The sequence below is a fragment of the Trichomonas vaginalis genome, chromosome IV, assembly GCF_026262505.1.
Source record: "Trichomonas vaginalis G3 chromosome IV, whole genome shotgun sequence".
Classification (NCBI taxonomy): domain Eukaryota; phylum Parabasalia; order Trichomonadida; family Trichomonadidae; genus Trichomonas; species Trichomonas vaginalis.
In genome coordinates, this window is record NC_067206.1 from 15,776,707 (window position 1) to 15,797,218 (window position 20,512).

Genomic DNA, 20,512 nt, shown 5'->3' on the forward strand with positions numbered 1-20,512 from the left:
CCCATGACCCAAAAATATATTTTATCGTTAAGTGACTCAAAGAGTCCGGAGACAAAGTCTCATGGTTTCAGGTTATTCAATAATTAATTATTTTTGAAGAACTGAAGGTGCTACCATGTTACCATGTGCTACCAGGTTAACTAACTTCTCTGAAAAAATGAGACAACATGACATTTTGACAACAACACAGGAGGAAGGCAGTTATGAATTATTTTTGAAGAACTGAAGGTGCTACCATGTTACCATGTGCTACCAGGTTAACTAACTTCTCTGAAAAAATGAGACAACATGACATTTTGACAACAACACAGGAGGAAGGCAGTTATGAATTATTTTTGAAGAACTGAAGGTGCTACCATGTTACCATGTGCTACCAGGTTAACTAACTTCTCTGAAAAAATGAGACAACATGACATTTTGACAACAACACAGGAGGAAGGCAGTTATGAATTATTTTTGAAGAACTGAAGGTGCTACCATGTTACCATGTGCTACCAGGTTAACTAACTTCTCTGAAAAAATGAGACAACATGACATTTTGACAACAACACAGGAGGAAGGCAGTTATGAATTATTTTTGAAGAACTGAAGGTGCTACCATGTTACCATGTGCTACCAGGTTAACTAACTTCTCTGAAAAAATGAGACAACATGACATTTTGACAACAACACAGGAGGAAGGCAGTTATGAATTATTTTTGAAGAACTGAAGGTGCTACCATGTTACCATGTGCTACCAGGTTAACTAACTTCTCTGAAAAAATGAGACAACATGACATTTTGACAACAACACAGGAGGAAGGCAGTTATGAATTATTTTTGAAGAACTGAAGGTGCTACCATGTTACCATGTGCTACCAGGTTAACTAACTTCTCTGAAAAAATGAGACAACATGACATTTTGACAACAACACAGGAGGAAGGCAGTTATGAATTATTTTTGAAGAACTGAAGGTGCTACCATGTTACCATGTGCTACCAGGTTAACTAACTTCTCTGAAAAAATGAGACAACATGACATTTTGACAACATTAATGAAAATTTGATGCAGTCCAAAAATAACGTTAGTTTTAAAGTTATTTTTATTTTTTTATTCCTATATAAATGACAGCAACAAACAACAACAGCAACTATATCGTTTCTGATGAAAAAGTTATTGATTCATTAGCTGAGGAATTAGTTGTGGCAGAAACTAAAACCCTCAACGAAAGAATTGGTGAAAACAAGATTGATTTACATAACTACCTCAAACATGATGGAGGAAGAGGAAGGAAAACTGGTATGGCTTTATTAGTAAATAAAATTTCGAATTTAACGATTATAGATGTTGATATCAATAAATCGTACAATGATGAACTTAAAGAAACAGTTAGAAAAGATATTTTATCAAAACTTTCGGATAAAGATGTTATCGTTAAAACCGCTTCAGGAGGTCTTCACATTTATTGCAACACTAATTTCTTCTATTCAGTTTCGAACAGAATGATTAAATGTTATTCCTGCAATGATTATGATATTGATATAATGACTTCTATTGATGATTCAAAACGTTCATTAGTGGTTATGGCTGATTCAAGAGTTCGAAAGAATGCAACAGAACCAATCAAAACATACTCATTCATTCGTGGAAGTTATGATTCAACATTAACTAGAACCGTAAACGATATATTAAATGATTTGAATATTAAGGTAAGAGTTGAACAGAAGAACGAAGAAATAAAGATTATCATGAATGAAAACAAAGATGTAAACATTGACGATAAACTTGCCCAGAGCATAGTTGATGGCATCTGTGATTTTGAAGTACATAATGACGGTGGAAACATGAATTTAGAAAAAGAAATAACATTATTCACACTGTTTCAAGCTATTAATTCGTTACCTAATCATTTGATTAATGAAGCATACGATAACGTTTATAACTTCTGCAGTTTAACAGAAAATGCAAAAAGTAATTTTGAAAAAGCACGTAGTAGATATGCACATTTAATGACTTCTCCATTTGTTTTAGTGAAGATTCTAAAACTTTATCAAAAGGAATATTATGATGAATATGTTTTACCTTTATTACGTAAGCCAAAAATAACATTTGATATAAAACTTGATGACTCGTTTTTGATAAAAGATATTAGACGCAAAGCTGAAAATCATCAGTATAAAAACAGTTCTGAAGTAATTGAGGATTTATCACGTGTAATCCGTTTTGTAGATTATGGAAACAAATACTTCATTCAAAAGGACTATAATATTCATGATAAAATGAATCAAATATCATTCGTTCTTCAATCAAACATGAAAGAGTCACTCAAAATGATTAAATTATTTAAAGAAGAAGGTAAAACAATAACAGCATGGGATGTACTACTAAATCAATTATCCTCATTAACCGTTAAGGGTGTTTGCTTTAAATCTGATTCTCCAGATGTTTTCTCAACATTTCAAGGTTATAAATACAACGTTCTCGAAAAGCCTGATTACTCAAAAATTGAGATGTTTATGAATTTCATTAAAGAAGCCATTTGTGATAATAACGATGAAGTGTATAAATACCTTCTCGGCTGGATTGCATCAATGATTCAACATCCTGGAATCAAGAATGAAACAGCAATTATTTTGAAAGGACTTCAGGGAACAGGTAAAAACAGATTTACAGACATTATTTCTGAACTCCTCGCTGGTTATTCATGTAAAAACATTACCGAAATAAGTGAGCTAACGGGTAATTTTAATTCGGTGGTTGAGAATAAAATGTTTCTTGTACTTAATGAACTCAAGAATGTGGGTGAAGACAGACTTGCAAACTTCAACGCTTTGAAATCAATTATAACGGATAATGAGATTAGAATTAATGAAAAGAATCAACCCAGAAGAACTGCTCAGAATGTTGCAAACTTCATTTTCGTAACTAATAACGTCTACCCTGTCAAAATTGAAGTTGGAGACAGAAGATACGTAGTTTTAAGAGTTAATGGTAAATTTAAGGGTCAATTTGATTACTTCAAGAATTTAATGGATTCATGCACAAAGGAATTTTATGATAATTTACTAACATATTTTATCAATTACGACCTTTCATCATTTAATGTACGAATCATACCGATGACTGAAGCCAAACAAGATTTAATTGAATTATCAACAAATCCTTTAGATGTATGGATAAATACACATTATGATGAATTGTGTGCGGGTATGACGTGTAAAAATGCTCTATTCTGCAAACCATCAGACATGAAAGACAAAAACTTTCAAATGAGTATTAAGGATAAATGTGATAGGAAACATAGAAGAATAGACGATAAACAAACATGGTGTTATGTTTTGAAAGAAGAAATGAAAGGATTATATAAACAGGTTGAAACAAATGATAATGATGATTCATTTACTGACGATGAAATACCTGTAAATGATGCTTTATAAAGTATGATTTGAATTTATTTTTGCATTAATCCTCCTGTGTTGTTGTCAAAATGTCATGTTGTCTCATTTTTTCAGAGAAGTTAGTTAACCTGGTAGCACATGGTAACATGGTAGCACCTTCAGTTCTTCAAAAATAATTCATAACTGCCTTCCTCCTGTGTTGTTGTCAAAATGTCATGTTGTCTCATTTTTTCAGAGAAGTTAGTTAACCTGGTAGCACATGGTAACATGGTAGCACCTTCAGTTCTTCAAAAATAATTCATAACTGCCTTCCTCCTGTGTTGTTGTCAAAATGTCATGTTGTCTCATTTTTTCAGAGAAGTTAGTTAACCTGGTAGCACATGGTAACATGGTAGCACCTTCAGTTCTTCAAAAATAATTAATTATTGAATAACCTGAAACCATGAGACTTTGTCTCCGGACTCTTTGAGTCACTTAACGTAAACATTAACGTAAACATTTATTTCTGCAGTTCATCCATTACTTCATTACCTAATTAATTACAGACATAAAATATATTTAGTTCATTCGGTAAGCCTTGACCCAAAAGTCTGGGCTCAAGCACATTCAATGAACGCGGTACCATGCGAATACAGTCACAAATGGTGGCATGTAATCTTTACCCGAGCCTGTTGGATTTGTTGTGAAAGTGTGTGAATGATTACCTGCGGTTCCACAGAAAATACCTGTGCTTGAATCTACTGGGTCAGTTGTGATATCATATCTATTCATTCCCCATCTATCCGAACCCGCTGCAAGATTTATATAACCTCTTTTTGTTATTGAATGTGAATGATTACCTGTTGTGTTTGTAGTTCCTGTATGAGTGTGCGGTGGAAGGTTTGCTTCTTTAATTTTCTTCGAACCTCCTGTTTGCTTTGAATATCTAGCACAGTATAAGAATTTATCTACAATCTGCTTCCACATACCAAAACCTAAAACTGTTGATGGATTTGTTGAGTTCATTGATGTATAAATAGAACCAACAGGATATAATGTTTGAAGTATTTCATTTTTCATGCTTGTAATCACATCATTTACTTCCGACTTCTTTGCATAATTTTCATCAACATAAGTTTTATCTGCTTTAAGGTCTAAACATCCTGAAACCCATTCTGTATCGCTTTAACTTTAAAAGTCTCAAATGTCCATTCATGATACCATTCAACCTTTTCTTTAATTTCATTATCTTTTTCATCAACATAAACCAAATTTGCCTTCTTATTTAACTCACTATCCACATATTCCTTATCTGCTTCTTCATTATGTCGTTTAGGAAACCTTCTATGAATTCCTCATTTAAATTAAATCTTCCAATCTTCAAAACTTTAGGAAATGCATTTAATGCGTAATATCTCTGTTCTTCTGGTGGAATTGATGTTATATCATCCGTTATTCCTTTAATTTTAGAATTCATAAATAAAATTTCTTTTATATTTGATATCACTGCACCACCTTTGCAAACGATTTCGAAACGGTCATTTTTCAATACTATCTCCAAATCTCCATATTTCAACCTTTGCGTTTGTTCTGCCGTCTTTGAATTATATGCATATATGGCGTATGTAATGGTCTGAAGGACCTGGGTGCTTTGCGCCTTAAGTTGTGTGGTTGCTGTTTGTTTTTAATCATTTATTATGATTTAAAAATAAATATTTAATCTGTTATCTCATCAGCTATTTTTTCTATTTGAAATTGCCATAATATTTCATTCATGAATTCTAAATCACAATCAAATAGGTCAGTTATTCTAAATTTAATATTTGATAAATCTTTTGAATGAAGAATAAATGAATTCCCGGATAATTGAAACGGATATGATAAAGAAAATGTGTTTAAGTTGATGGATAAAATGTTTTGTATTGATGGGTAAGAGTTAGGGTCTAATGTTTGATGTGAAAATCTCATTGGGGTATTAACTTTATCACATTTGATTAAAATGAAATTGGAACCAGTGTCAGAATACAAAACATCCCCAACATCTTTTTCAAAATTTAATATCCCAACAATGAACGAAGATGAGGAGTACAAAATTTAATTTTCAGCGGAAATTTAATAAGGTTATTTATTTCATCAAGTTCAAAAAGTTTATCGGTTTTGATTTAAAATTTTCTTCATACCATACGATAAATGATTCATTTAAATAACTTAAAATCATGTTAATATCCCATTTCGCTATCACATTATTTATATACATATCATACGTTTTTTCAAGGTCATCTTTAATAAATGATATATAATCTGAAGGGTCTAAAAGAATGGGATTAAATTTACCACTCACAGAAACGAGAGTAACATTATAAATTCCGCTAACTGTTAAATTTAATTCACAGTTATTATTCGAAATAATATTGATAATTGACATTTTTATTACGATTAAAAATATGGTAAAGCGTTATTTTCCAGTGATAAATAAAACTAGAATAAGATTACCTCAAGAATTCATAAATTCAACGAATAAGAAATTCATTCATGTTATAAATTTTAGTGTTTTCAGAAAATATGAGTCAATGTCATATTCATCAACAGGTTATATTTCACTTCATTCAAATTTAGTTCAATCAAACCCATATAATGACCATTTCATAAGATTTTCAGATGGTATTAAAAATGTAATTGATAGATTAAAATATGAACAGATTGACAATATCGAATTTTTGGAATTTTGGTTTAAATATCCCGATGGAAAAAAGATTGAAGTTAAAGATAAAGCTGATACTATAACAAAAACAATTACAATGACCGATCCAGATAGTGGGGAACAAAAAGAAATAAAACAAACGATAGAAACTGGTGAAAGGTCAATTATTATTGATTATGATTCAAAGGATTATTATTCGATAATGTTAATGCTTGAATATTAAATAGCCTTAACAAAGAATTTTTCAAGTGATATTTTATATTCATCAACTATTTTATTATAAATATCATTATATGTTAAATGAAGTTCAGTTGTTGTTCCGTTCTTTGATATCTTAATTGTGCTAATATCCTTTATAGGATTTATTTTTGCAACTGTTCCGCAGCATGAAACCTCATCATCTATGAAAAATTGAATCTTAACGTCTGAATCTTGAACATCACAAAGAATGGCGATAATGTGAATTAATGATTCATAAGGTAAAATAATTAAACCGGATTGGTCAATTAAATTTATTATTGAATCATAATTATTAATTATTATATCACGGTAAATTTTCATTAATTCAGAATTAATGTCTATTTTATATGGGTTCTCGATGTTTGATGAAAGAGGTGGGGGTATGTTGGATAAGTGGGAATTTCAACAGGTTCTTTACCGGGTTCAGATAAAATGATTGGGTCTCCATTCTCATGGTTTTCTTCATTCTCCTCATTCTTCGGTAAGTCACGAGTTAATAAATTTGGTTGAGTTGCTGACCTTGTTAATTCAGGGCTAACATTAACTTTAACATTTTGAATAATTCGTGATTTATCATCATTTACGTTATAACCAACCGTAATCTCTGCTTTTGCGTTAGTGTTCTTTTGACTAGTGAAACGTCTTCTCATTTATATCGAATAAAAAAATATATTTAAACTTTTATTTTGCTGGAACTTTTGAATCTATTATTCCCTGTATTTGTTCATGAAGTTGATTTTTAGCATTTTCATCGAAATTAATAGACCGAATATATTCATTAATTGCATTCTTATAATCATCTGATTTCTCAAATTTTCTTTTATCTGATTCCTTAACTAAATCATAAGTTAAACCTCGTTGCTGATATAATGGTTTCTTAATTAAATCTTTGAATGCTTGAGATAAAGCACCTGATGCAATTCTTGCTACTATAATTGGTTGGAATTGCTGTTTAAGTTCATCTTTAACATTTGCGAAAACTGGATCGAATAAAGCAACTTTAAAGAATTTCTTAGCTGAAATTTCAGGTCTAATATTTGCATATTGACCATCAAACTGGTTAGAATATCGTGGTAATCCATCCGGTCCCTCTTCAATAGCATTTAATTCTTCATTGAAATAAGAATATGGATTATGACGGTATGAATTAATTGGACCATTTTCACCTTCTCCAATGTATTGTTTAACAGCTTTTCCATTTTCATCAAATTGCATAGGATAACGTTCATTATATATTTACGTTTAGGATAATCAGATATAGTTAATTTATAACCATTTATGACTTTAATATTACCTTGACCATCAGTAACGAAAACTTCATTTATACCATCAGGTTTTCCATTTGGACCCGTAATGTCTGCTTCGTGTGCTTCCCAATTTGGACCATGACGTTTGGCATATGCTTGAGCTTCTGGTAATGTTAAAACGTTTCTCATTTGTTTAACATCTTTTTGAAGACCAGCAACAATATGAACTAATTCTTTCATTCCATCAGGAACTTTCATAGTTCTATTATATGCACCCTTTTTGTTTGTCCCTTGTTTTAATGGAACCTGTAGAAGATTTGCTATTTCTGTCATGTTTAATTATAAATAAAAAATAAAAATTAATTATAAAAAGTTAATCAAATTTAACACTTCCTTTATTTAAATCAACTATTATTTTTCCATGTTCACCTAATTGCTGATATTGTGTGTAAAGTTCATTAATGCTCATTGGTAAATTCACTTGATAAAGCATAACGTTCAACTGTTGACGACTAAACCCACTGAAAATGAAAAGTGTTGATAGATTTGATTTAATGTTTGTGCTTAATGCTTTGAAGTATTGAACAGCCATAAGAATGAACACTGAATGTGTCGACATTGAGTTAATAACTGATTAAAATATGATTTCTCATTTGTTATTAGTTTTGATTTCACTGCATCATCTAGAAAAATGAGTGAATGCAAAAATTCTCTATCAAAATTTGAAATAGAAAGTGTTTCAAATAATTCATCCCGTTGTTTATCAATAATTTTATCCTCTAATCCTTGCTTCTTGATTGTATTATATAATTCTTTATACATTAAAAAGTTTTTTAAATAATCTTCTGCTTCTTCTTGTGATAAATAAATAATTGGAATTTTGATTAAATGCTTTAAAGATTCAAATGTATCATCTGAAGGTGAACCTGAACGGTTGATATAAATTAACACATGTGAATGGGGGAAGTGTTAGCAATAATGATAATTTGTTTTAATATCGTTAATGTTTTACCTTTATTTTGTTTACCAATTGCTGCAGTGATTGAATTTAAGTAACATTCAGAATATGGAATTTTCATTAATTTTTCCTTAGATAGAGCATTTCTATTATCACTCAATGCTTCATTAATCATATCATCTACGTATGTATTATATACTCCTGCTAATTCTTCATAAGGGGTGGATGAATTTAAATCCATTTAATCAAAAATAAATTTATAATTTTAAACATTTCTATTCATCAATATTTCATCATATGAACTTCTATACTGTGGTGGTGTACCTGTTGGATGATATTTCAAACCTTCGTCCGGTGTCCATGTCCAATATGTAGTCCTAGTAAACCAAACCTGAGGAGGATTTGTCACCTTTGAACAGTAAGTGTCATTTTCACCCTGAATGATTGGATAAGCTTTCACTTGTACTGTAACTTGTGAGTTGAAAGTTTCTAATCCATCAAAGAATATACCCGCTCCATCACGTTGAACTGGAATAGTGCATAAGAATGAAGTTTGGTCTTTCCATGTTCTAGCTAATGGCGTGCCATTATCATCATTCAGTGGTCTAGTTAATGAGTCCTCGTATTCTTCTGTGCATTCATTCACTCATCTAAATCAGAAGCTTGAAGCATACGTGTAAAGAATATGTCACCACTGTGGTCATCGCTTGATCGGGGAAGTTTCTGGAATCTATAGTGACCTGAAGACTCGAAGCATTGGATTTTCTAAAACCGTTCTTTGCATTGCATTCTTCGGAAATGCTAACACAACATCTGTAACATTTAAGAGCGTATGAGAAATCTGAGCTAATACACCTTGGAGTGATTGCAACTCCATTTAGTGAACGAACGTCAATATGTTGAGCTGGAATCATGAATGGATCTTCCTTACTGAATAAACGTGGTATTGCTTTAACTGATTCTTCAATTAAACGTATCCTGGTGTAATGCATTTATCCTCTAAAACTTCCATCTTTGTGCATGAAATAATAACGTTATCAACTGTTGCCGTCAGCAGATGTAGCGGCTAAGCTTGTAATTAATTTGGCAGGAAGTCCGATTTGTTGGAATTTGCGATCATATTTATAAACATGATTCATAATCTTTTCATAATTTTCACCAGTTATCTTTTTCATAAACGTAATTTTGTAATCAGCAACTCTTAACGGTCAACCTGACAAATACTAAAGTATCCCTGAAAACATAATATTTAAGAATGATTTCACCAAAATGATTTAGGATAATCATCGAACGCCTGAAATGCTAACAAATCATTTACCGGAATAATCATATCAAAAGTGACATCAACTTCTTTATTTGCATTCTTGAAAACTTCTGAGGGTCAATATATTTACCACATACTGAGTTATCATATTTTTGAACATTATTATATAACGAATGAACAAACTTTTTAACTTTCCTTTCTGATTTTGGTTTATATGTTGCAAATGCGAAAGATTCACGGGCGCAATCCATCTGAAGATAACCGGCATCACCTCTTTCGGTTTCTACTTCTAATTGTTTTAAAGCTTTGATTTGATGATTTGTAACCAACGAATAAACGCATGCATTTAAAAGCGGCATCACATGTGAAAGCTTTATTTGAAACTAGAATTGCTTTAACTTTGCGTTTAATATATGTGTCACCTAATTGATTCACATCATGAGCCGGATTTGTAATTCTTAAATGAGTTTGTTTATCATCAAAATATGGAGCATCAGAGTCATAGCATGAACTTTCAAGTTCTCTATAATATCTTCTACCGTCATTCTTTGCGAATATTTCATTTATCTTTTCGAATGAATGAAACACATTTCCATTAATCGGTTTAGTGTTTGGCACCAAATAGTTAGTCGTCATTTATTATTAAATAAAAAATCAAAATTAAAAGATGAAAATGAATTTTTAATTTTAATGAAATAATCAACTATGGCTGCAGGTATATTTAAGAAACTGTGGGATAAAGTAAAAAGAGGAGCGCATAAAGTTTGGGAAACAATGAAGAAAGGAGCAAATTGGATATTTAAGAATAAAGAAGCAATTAGTGACATTGCTGAATCAATAACGCCAAAAGCTGCCCCAATAAGAGAAGTTTTAAATAAAGGAGAAAAAGTTTATCAAAGACTTCAACCGATACTAAGATAAAAATAAAGTTTATTTTTCCACTATCTACCTCCTATTTTATTAAGTATTCCTTCAGCTATTCCACCAACTGCGTTACCTGCTTGTGCTCCCATCGCCGGATTACCTGCTTTAGTACCTAATACTCCACCTATGATAGTTCCTGCCGTTTTCGCTACTGGTGCCAAAAAGTTTGCAACAGGTTTAATAATATTTTTATGAACCCAACCTGCAGCTTTCTTAATTCCATCCCATAATTTTTTAAAGAATCCTGCAGCCATTTCTGATTTAATATTAATTAAAAAATATATTTCATCACTTATATTCTAATTTTTATTTAATGATAAATGAAACCGATTTTAAAAATAAATGAAACAGAGGAGGAAGAAAATAAATGAAAGTGAAAATGTTCAACAAAAAATAAACGTTGTTAAACCAATTACTGAAATAAAAATTTTTTCATCTGTTGAAGAATTTAATGACTATTATGCTAATAATAAAAAATTATTTGAAGAATTGACAACGTGTAAATTGAATAAAATGTTTAAAGTTGATGGATTCAAAATTTCAAAAATAAAGGGGGTGGTTAGTTTGAAATCTATTCCTCAATCAAGAATCACCTCATTAATGAAAATTGATGATTTAACAAAAAGAATAGAAGAGATTGAAGAAAGAATGAATCAAATAATTGATTTCATAAATTCAAATAATCATTAATTTCTTAAAGTTCAATGTTGATTCTGAGACATGAATTTTTAAAGTTTATTTTTTTATTTTTTTATTTCATTATGGTAGTGAATCTTTTATTCATGAAAATAATTATTTCTAATTTCTTTTACTCTCTCATACATACTAGATTTAAAGAATTCAGAACATTTCCCATAATCTCCTAAATGTTTTCTTATCTCTAACGTGTGCCAGTTATTATATGAAACTGAATAAACTTTATCTTTATCTTTAAACCTTTCATCACTTCCAATATATTTATATCTCAGTTTTGATTTAGCATTTTCATATTCATTAGCGTTTAATAATTCACAGTCTTCCTTTTTAAATTGATGTTTAAGATATTCAGGATTTAATACTCTACGTTTATATGCTCCTAACTTAGTTCTAAAGGTTTTTCTACAAAATTTAGGAATTCCATCCTCTTTAATGTCATCAATGATTTCCATTTCATTATTTTCAATTTCTTCGGTAAAAAAGGGGGTTGGCGTCCTAAGGCGTCCTAGTGTAAATTTCTCAAAATTGTGATATTTACATCACATTTTTGAGAGGTTTATGGGCGTCCTAAGGGAAAATTGAATAGCTAGGGCGTCCCGAATTTTCATTCTAAGATTTAAATATATTATATACTTAAGTATAATACAAGCAATATAAAAATTAAATTTTTATTATGTTAACTTATAAGAAATTTTTTTGAATTATCGTTGATTTATTGTAATCTTTCCAGGCTATACTTTTGAAATCAACTTTACCTGTCATACGCATTAATGTAGTAGATGTCCAGGTGTAGCTATTATATCCCAGCAACATTGGTATTTTATCATTGTAAGATATCAAAATGAAGCGTTTTTTCAGATATAATTTTTCGTAAATTTTTCAAAAATAAGATGGTAAAAAAGCCTCGACTTGCTCGAAAAATAACAATTTTTTTACTTGTAAAAATAACCCTTTTACAGCATGGGCAGCTATTCAATCACTATTTCTTTTTCTAAAAGTATATTTTTCAAAAAAAATTAAGATCAAATTCGACAATTTCTTGATGAAAGCAAAAATATTACACATACTTCTAGATGCATGGGATAAAATATGCAATTATTCAATCAATTCGCATGATTTGAAAAAAAAATCTAAATTTGATAAAAATGTAGAAATTTTTTATTTTTAACTTGAGATTCGATTTTTTTGATCCAATTTGTGAATTTTTTTTGATCGGAATTTCAATTAATTTGTTGATCAAAAATGACCTCACAATGTTTGATCATAAGTGAAGTCATCTTCATGGGTATTTAGAAATTCCAAGAGAAATTGCTTATTTCTCGCAGATGTAATATCTGAGAAAATCGAATTTAAATATTCATAGAAACCCAAATCATTCTCCGGTTCGAATAATTCATCTGTTGCTTTTTCTGTTTTTTCTATGAATTTTAATAATTTGATTAATAAATCTTCATCAGGAAGAATTATTGCTGCATTTGTGATAAAATTCCATATTGAGGTAATATGGCAATAATTACATTTATAAAATGTAATTTTATCCAAAATTTTTTGGCAAATTCGCATAATAGCATTAATATTTGAAGCTGAGATTAAACCTGTGATTACTTCTGTAACTTTTGGAAAATCATCGCAATTTAATATCTCTTTATATTGAATTGAGAAATAAAAAAAATCAAATGGATTCATTTCTTCAATTTCAAGGAGATTGTAAAAATTGATAGAAGTGTTATTGCAACAAATTGTATTTGCAGCAAAAAATATCATTTGCTCGATTCCATTTTTGGAATAAATTTGCTGGAACAATGTTAAATTAAAACAGTTGCTTAATTTTTCTTCATTGTTTTCATAAAAAAGTAACAAGTTTGCAACTGAAATTTCAAAATTTTGATAATTGCCAGTTATTTCAGTAAATATATATATTTGCTTTTCTTCATCTAAAAATGGCAAATATTGATTTGCAATATTAACTAAAGTTTGGGATAAATTGTTCCAGTTTGATTTTACAATTTGTGAGCACATTATGTAATATGTAAATTTATCCGCTTTGTAGGAATTTAAAATTGTTTGTTGTTCTGTTTCAGTTAAATTACTGAATTTTTCAAGATTAATATTGTGATAAAAAATAGAATCCTTGAAACATTCTGATATCTTTTCAATGTTTAAAACGGATGCTAAAAAATGTAAAAGAACTTCATCAGTCACTGTGATTTTTTTGAAAAATTTATCCCAATTCAAGCATCCAATTGATCTTTCTGTCATTGTACTTATGCATTGATAAAGTTGATTTAATGAATCCGAAGAATAATCATTATGCTTGACTAGTTGAGTTAGTTGATACAGACTGTCGTCAGCCATTTTAAAAAAATGAATAAAATTGTATAGTAAATTATATTTGTGAAATTTGTGACGCTACATTCAATCTAAGACCAATATCTCAAAGAATTCCTCATTTAAGTATTACTTTTCATTGTTTTTTAAAAAATATCTTTGCTTATTTGTTCACTTTTTTGACATTTATTATATGCTTTTTATCATATTTCCGATGATATGAATATATATTCTATATAAGAATGACGCTACATTCAATCTAAGACCAATATCTCAAAGAATTCCTCATTTAAGTATTACTTTTCATTTTTGATTCAATTTTCGAACGGTTTTCGTAAATTTTGCATCATTTCATTTTTTAATGGGAAAATCATCTATATTTAATCAAAAAAGAGCAAACTTTACAGACGAAAATAAAATATTTATCAGGGAACAATCTGATAAATACCAAAAATCAACATCGAGAGATGAAAAAACGAATATAATCAAACAAGTTCTTCAATATTTTAATATTAAATACGCCGAAAATGAATCTAAAGCTGTCAGAAGATATTTTAGTTATATTGCAGTTAAAAATATTCCCGCAGTTACTGGAAAATATCCTGATACAATTGTTCGCAAAGATATGCTTTATTCGCATGATCATACAAATATTATTAATTCAAATAATATTGAACGTTACTACCGTTGCATCGATCATTCTTGTCAAGCACGTTATTTAGTTAAAATTGAGAACAGTTCAGTTTCCGAAGATTTACAAAAGGAACATATACCCGAATGCAGACAATTTAAAAAGTTACAAAATGAAAAAAATGATCTTCATAAATCAATGACTCTGACAGAAATATACAATAAGGCAATGGCAAAATTTTCTGAAGACAACGGCACTTTTCAGCAGATTAAAAAATTTATGACAGAACTTGCTGTTGGTACTGATGAAAACCCATTAATTAAAGATTCATTGGTCAGGGAAGTTTATAATAAGTCCAGAAAATTTTCTGTTGGAGAAAAAATTACAGACGATGAAATTGCTAATTTTTGTTTAATAAATGGCGAGCAGTTTTTCATTGGCCATGATTTTCAAGCAAATTGTGAGACGATGTTTTTTGGTTTTGAGAAGGCAATTCAATTTGCAAAAGAAGCCACAGATTTATTTTGCGATGGAACTTTTAAAATTACACCAAAACATTTTCAAAAAGGACAGATGCTAACAATTATGATTTGTGAACCTTCAACAAATCAATATCTACCACTTTTATTTATATTCATGAAAAACCGCACATTTGAATCTTATAAGAAGGCATTTGAATATATTTTTACTGTCAAGGGTATTCAATTTTCAAAGCTAATTCAAATTCATTGTGATTTTGAAAAGGGAATGATAGAGGCACTTCAACAAATTTTCCCTAAAGTCCGTATAATTGGATGCCTATTTCATTTCAAACAAGCTTTACACAGGAAACTTGTAGCACTTTATACAAAAAATTTCAATACTTTACAAAATTCTTTATTTAAGCTATATTCTATTACTCCATTCATGTCTCATGAAGAATTTGTACTTACAATGCATATAATTAATCAAAATAAAGTTGATTCGATCAAAGATTATATTGATTATTTCAACAAAGTTTGGTTGCCGCACTACAATTTAATATCTCAATATAATAATGCAACTGCAATATTCACTAATGATTGCCTCGAGAGTATGCATTCAGAATTTTCTTCGTTAAAACATCCAAACATTTATGAAGCTATTAAGAAGATATCTCAAATCCAATTAGATAAATATAACGCCATCAAAAATAACCAGAAGATCGAGCGCCATATAAAAACCGTTATCACTGATAGCTACAAAAATTATATTCTTGACTGCTTTCAAAAAGAACTTGAGAAAACAATTTTTTCTATCAAACAATACAACGTAAGTGATCTTTCTTTGGCTCAGAACGAGATTTCTCCATATGGTTCCATAGAATCGAGTTCATTGTTCGAAAATATTCCAGTTCATGATGCAGATATACTCAAATCGATCGATCTAACAGATAAAGATACAATGATCACTAAGTTTATTAATGAAAAAAGAGAAAAAATTATGGCATTATTTAATGAAACATTAAATCATCCAGATTTTAATTCATCCACTCCAATTCAAACTAATTTTGAGCAAGCCGATACAAATCAAGGTTCAGATGCTCCAATTCGCTCCGAAAATTCAAATATTGCAGACTCTACAGATTTAGAACCAGAAAATCAAAACCATCCTTCTACAAATCAAATGTCTAGTAATCTAGAACATAAGCTGGACCTTCTTGATCATATTGAAAAACAATTATCGAAAATGCGCTCGTTATTGGGAATTCTTCCTACTACAAATGCTATTGTTGGGCCGTCAAAACAAGTTTCAGTTAATAGCAAGCAAAATTCTGAAAAAAATAAGAAAAAATCTTCCATAACAACAAAATCAAACAATAAAAAACAAAATTCATCCGACAATCCTCCTAAACGTAAAGCTCCTATTTCGGAAAGGATTCTCAGCGATAATAACTTATATTTTCAAGTTCATCGAAAGAGATCGAAAAGCAAACGTTCCACATCTACAGAGAAAAAGAATTGATATATGAAGTCTAATTCCTTTTATAACTACTATATTTTTATTCTTATGACTAAAAAATAATATATTATTTAACAATTTTCATTTTTTTCTTTTAACAATTTTGTTTTATTTCCATTTATTGTTAAATGATTTTTAGCATACACCTTTCTTTGTTCATCTTCTAAATACAATTTATTTTTTCTTAGATATAATTCTATTCATTCAATTCGATCGTCATTTTTCAGTACATGATCGTAATTTTCAATTATTGATCGCGATTTTACTTCAGAATTTGTTCGCAATATTGCTTATCAAAATTATATCTCTATTCTCTCATTTCTGTTTAGTCAATATCATTACACTCTTATTGTCTAATAACATGCTATTAATTTTCTTAAAATTAAAAAAAAAATATCAACTTTTAAAAACAGAAACTTAACATCCTTAGGTCAATGGATTTTGATGTGAGATACATTTAATCTGTTTTTCTTTTTTTATTTTAATTAATTGAATATTTATAGTTGTTATGGGTCTTACATCATGTAAAACGAATTTTCTTAAAGTAAATTTACTTTTTCTTCAATCTTTCTTACATATTTATTAAAAAAAATATCCAAAAAAAGATGTTTTAGAATGAAAAAAAATTAAAAAATCTTCATTTATAGTCTTTCTTGAATGTATACGTTTTGATTTTTTTCTTTTTTAAAAAATTCAATTTCTAGAAAAATCGAGAAAAAATCATTTTCTTCTATTTTTTAGGACGCCATACCCATTGAAATCTCCTCTCAGGACGCCATAAACTATTCAATTATGGTGTAAACTTCTCAAAAATTGAATAGTTTACATCAGGACGCCTTAGGACGCCAACCCTTTACGCGCCCAATTTCTTCTTCTCGTTTATGAGGTCTTTGATTATGACTCCATTGATTCCATGAAATTAAATATTCTTTATCATTATATTTATACCTCATTAGCTTATTTTGGCTTTCATATTCATTTAATAATTCACAGTCTTCCTTTTTAAATTGAAGTTTAACCCATTTAGGATTTAAACAATGTTTAATTAATCGCGGAATATCTGACATCATCTATATATAGCTTCTTTTATAAAAGATAAAAAATAAATTATTTTAAAATTAATGTTAATTTTTTAATGTGTTTAGTATATAAATATTTTAATGCATCGTCTATATATAGATGCAACAAAAAAAGTCACACAACCCTTCCTATCCTACAACTCTTAACGGCTAAGATTTAGGAACAATGTTAAGTATCAAAAAGAAAGGAGGTCTGATATAGACAACATATATCGTTGAAGGTTGAAAAAATCTCTAATATTTGAGCCCAAAATTTCAAATTTTAATTTTTTGAAAAAAGAGGCCACCCGTATGTACATTTATTTGAGAGGAGGAGGATTATATTTTTGAAAGGGTGAAACATTATGAATATGTTAATTATATAATAATATGTATTATTATAAAAAAGAAAAAATAAAGCACGTTAAAATTTTTCTTTCTTGATTTTTTACAAAATCTACTTAGAATTATGCAAAATATGACTAAATAATTATAAATTTCAAGTTAAATTTTAATTTTGATAAATAATTTAAATTTCAAAATATCAAGTTCAGTTCGACTATGTATGTAGTAATTCCTCAATAAAGTGCCAAAACCCTATTAAAATATATGAACATTTTCAACATTTTAATGTTTTTATTTAAAAATTTGATGGAATATGAGCTTCAAACAATTATTATGTAAATAAAAATAATTAAATATATGTATTTATTCGTATTACAACCGTAGTAAGTCGATTCTTCCTTTCTTCTACTGAGGTTTGAATTTGATTTCGAATTGTAAAGAGATTCAAAGGGAAAATACTAGCGGATAAAAACTACCTCCATGAAAGGGTCATAATGGACTCAAGTTGTATTTTTTGATATTTTTTGCTTTTCGAGCCTAAATAGGTAGCCAAGATAATGCCTAAAAATAAGGTTCTAAATTCTGAAGTTTACATGATCCTCTCGTGTGCACCCTTAAAAAATTATAATATAATAATATTTTATTGAACCAATTCAAGACAGTAAATGGTCTTATCATCAGAAACAGAGATAACTTCACTATCATCAGCTGAAATGCAAACAGAGAAAATTCTAGAACGCTGGAACTTCTTTGTCTCTGTTATTGTATAATTATCAACATCTATAACAGAAACAGAGCCATTTGATGAACCAACAATGAGATGTCTTCCATCATTAGTAAATTCAACCATTTCGATAAGTTTAACCATGGCTCCTGGTCTATCGTGAGGAATTGATACCTCGCCAACCTTTGTTGGTTCTCCTTCAAATTTATAAAATTCAACAAATCTATTAAAAGTTCCTACAGCAACTAACTGATTACTGAGGTTTGCAGCTACGCAGTGAATATGACATTTAATATCATTGCCCTTAAGAGTAAGTACGTTAATTGGGACATTTGAGTCAAGATCGAACTGAGTAATAGAATGGCGACCAACAAGAATGAGTTGGTTATCGTTTGGACCGTAGAATGTAAGATCTACAATTGTATCATCGCCTGCATTATATTGGTTGAGTTGTCCATTTCTTTCAATCAAAACAATGCCTTTATGGCCGGCAATTGCAATTGTTTTTCCATCACGGCTAACAGCTGCGTGTGGGAAGATTGTGCTCTTGCATTGTATTTCGCGCAAAAATGTAAGACCGGTTTCATTTGGTGTAAAAATGAGACATTTTCCTTCCATTGATGTTGTAACAACGAAGCTGTTGTCCTCTGGAACTGCGATAGAAAGAATTGTAAGATTGTGGCCTTGAACGCGTCTTGTTTGATAATATTTTCCGTCCTTGAGGATGAAAACGACCAAAATGCCATCTCGTGTGCCAACGACTATATTTTTGCCAATAAATTTAGCAATAACAGGCGTTTGACCTGAAAGTGGTGGCGAGTCTTTGTGTTTCAGGCTCATTTGTTATCGTCCTTTTTCACCCTTTTTAATTTTTTTATCCCCTCTAATAAATAAGTCTGAGATATTTGTATTCATATAATGAACAACAAAAAACAGAAAAATAAGTTTATGCAAAGACCATCTAGCAAAATATTCTCACTCAGTTTTCAAAATGAGCTAATCGATAAATGTTATACTTGTCGCCTACCATGAAATTGATATGCATTGAATCACCAAATTTTATTGTGGCCCTTTGGAGTTATTATCATCATAGATAAATAAATTCATTTTAATATAATTTTAGATTTTTATTAGAGAGGGACATTACTTATAATCTATCTATCACAGTATAAAATATCTAGCTCTTTTGAGAATATAACAAGTCCTTGTCACTTTAGATCCAACATGAATGGATTTATGCTTTTCTAATCTTGCCATATTGCATAATTATGATGTACGAATAATGCATGTCGCAATGTCTGTCATTTATTTTCTCCAAAAGTTTATTTTCGTTTATCTATTTGCTAAGACTGAAAAACACTCTAACAAAAACTGAGCTATTATATGAGCTGCTAGAAAATTAAAAAATATGGAGTTCTCTCTTAAGTAATTTACTATTTTGCAAAAATAAAATTTCCGAATATTGAAATTAAGTTATAACAAACAGAATAAAATATCAACATCAATTAGTATATCTTAATTATAGAAACATGAACAGCTTTGTTTGGAACATCAGATGAAAAAGAAATATCTCCTTCATCATCATAAGATAGATAGTAACCAAGGAATTTGGAGTACAATATAACATTTTTAAGAGTTGATCCTTCAATAGAAAACGTCTGTTGTCTAAATGGAGCTTCTGCATTTTCAGTAACGCATCCTTTATATGCAGTTAAGTACTTTCCATCTTCAGATAGAAGTGCAAGTTTGTTTTTTCCTTTCTTTACTAAGCGAAACGTCTCGGCATCATTTTCATCTTTCTCTAAATTGATTTTATGATTTATCTGTATGTGAAAATATCCATCATCAACAACTTTTATTCGCACTGGAGTTCCATCTGGAATTGCATACACCAAATCAGCAATTTTGAATGACATAAAAATATAAAAGTGACCTTTTTTTAGGATTTCATTTGCATGATATTGATATCTTACTGTACTACTCATATTTGAATTCAAATATTTGAGTCCGTTTTAACGAGAAGTATTTATGGTTGCAAAATTAGAAGAATTTCTGGAAA

The 20,512-nt window shown here is 29.6% G+C and overlaps 8 protein-coding genes and 2 pseudogenes across 10 annotated transcripts, besides 3 other annotated features; 4 read left to right on the forward strand and 6 right to left on the reverse strand.

Moving 5' to 3' along the window:
* Positions 1–8,618: part of a mobile genetic element that runs on past the window's edge.
* On the forward strand, positions 1,105–1,683 carry TVAGG3_0101680 (Prim-pol domain family; the record flags this gene model as incomplete). Its single annotated transcript, XM_051222807.1, has 1 exon — positions 1,105–1,683. A coding segment is annotated over one exon (579 nt), but the record flags the coding sequence as incomplete, so codon positions are not given.
* Positions 1,990–3,417, forward strand: TVAGG3_0101690 (uncharacterized protein; the record flags this gene model as incomplete). Its single annotated transcript, XM_051222808.1, has 1 exon — positions 1,990–3,417. One exon carries the CDS (start codon positions 1,990–1,992, stop codon positions 3,415–3,417), a length of 1,428 nt encoding a protein of 475 aa, XP_051107794.1.
* On the reverse strand, positions 3,985–4,383 carry TVAGG3_0101700 (phage tail repeat-like family; the record flags this gene model as incomplete). Its single annotated transcript, XM_051222809.1, has 1 exon — positions 3,985–4,383. One exon carries the CDS (start codon positions 4,381–4,383, stop codon positions 3,985–3,987), a length of 399 nt encoding a protein of 132 aa, XP_051107795.1.
* TVAGG3_0101710 lies at positions 6,278–6,948 on the reverse strand (annotated as a pseudogene). Its single transcript has one exon. A coding segment is annotated over exon 1 (671 nt).
* Positions 6,995–7,878, reverse strand: TVAGG3_0101720 (annotated as a pseudogene). The gene has a single exon. A coding segment is annotated over exon 1 (884 nt).
* A 1,854-nt stretch (positions 8,619–10,472) lies between the features above and the next one.
* On the forward strand, positions 10,473–10,688 carry TVAGG3_0101730 (uncharacterized protein; the record flags this gene model as incomplete). Its single annotated transcript, XM_001306313.1, has 1 exon — positions 10,473–10,688. The coding sequence occupies one exon, from the start codon at positions 10,473–10,475 to the stop codon at positions 10,686–10,688; it is 216 nt and encodes a 71-aa protein (XP_001306314.1).
* A 20-nt stretch (positions 10,689–10,708) lies between these two features.
* TVAGG3_0101740 (N-acetylmuramoyl-l-alanine amidase family) lies at positions 10,709–10,945 on the reverse strand (the record flags this gene model as incomplete). The annotated part of the gene is made up of 1 exon (XM_001306314.1): positions 10,709–10,945. The coding sequence occupies one exon, from the start codon at positions 10,943–10,945 to the stop codon at positions 10,709–10,711; it is 237 nt and encodes a 78-aa protein (XP_001306315.1).
* A 915-nt stretch (positions 10,946–11,860) lies between these two features.
* Positions 11,861–17,189: a mobile genetic element.
* Positions 15,253–16,329, forward strand: TVAGG3_0101760 (MULE transposase domain-containing protein; the record flags this gene model as incomplete). Its single annotated transcript, XM_001306316.2, has 1 exon — positions 15,253–16,329. One exon carries the CDS (start codon positions 15,253–15,255, stop codon positions 16,327–16,329), a length of 1,077 nt encoding a protein of 358 aa, XP_001306317.2.
* Positions 17,190–17,689: 500 nt separating the features above from the next.
* Positions 17,690–18,342: a mobile genetic element.
* Positions 18,343–18,369: 27 nt separating this feature from the next.
* On the reverse strand, positions 18,370–19,293 carry TVAGG3_0101780 (WD40 repeat-like family; the record flags this gene model as incomplete). The annotated part of the gene is made up of 1 exon (XM_001306317.1): positions 18,370–19,293. The coding sequence occupies one exon, from the start codon at positions 19,291–19,293 to the stop codon at positions 18,370–18,372; it is 924 nt and encodes a 307-aa protein (XP_001306318.1).
* Positions 19,294–19,520: 227 nt separating this feature from the next.
* On the reverse strand, positions 19,521–20,369 carry TVAGG3_0101790 (actin-crosslinking proteins family; the record flags this gene model as incomplete). The annotated part of the gene is made up of 1 exon (XM_001306318.1): positions 19,959–20,369. One exon carries the CDS (start codon positions 20,367–20,369, stop codon positions 19,959–19,961), a length of 411 nt encoding a protein of 136 aa, XP_001306319.1.
* Positions 20,370–20,512: the final 143 nt, after the last annotated feature.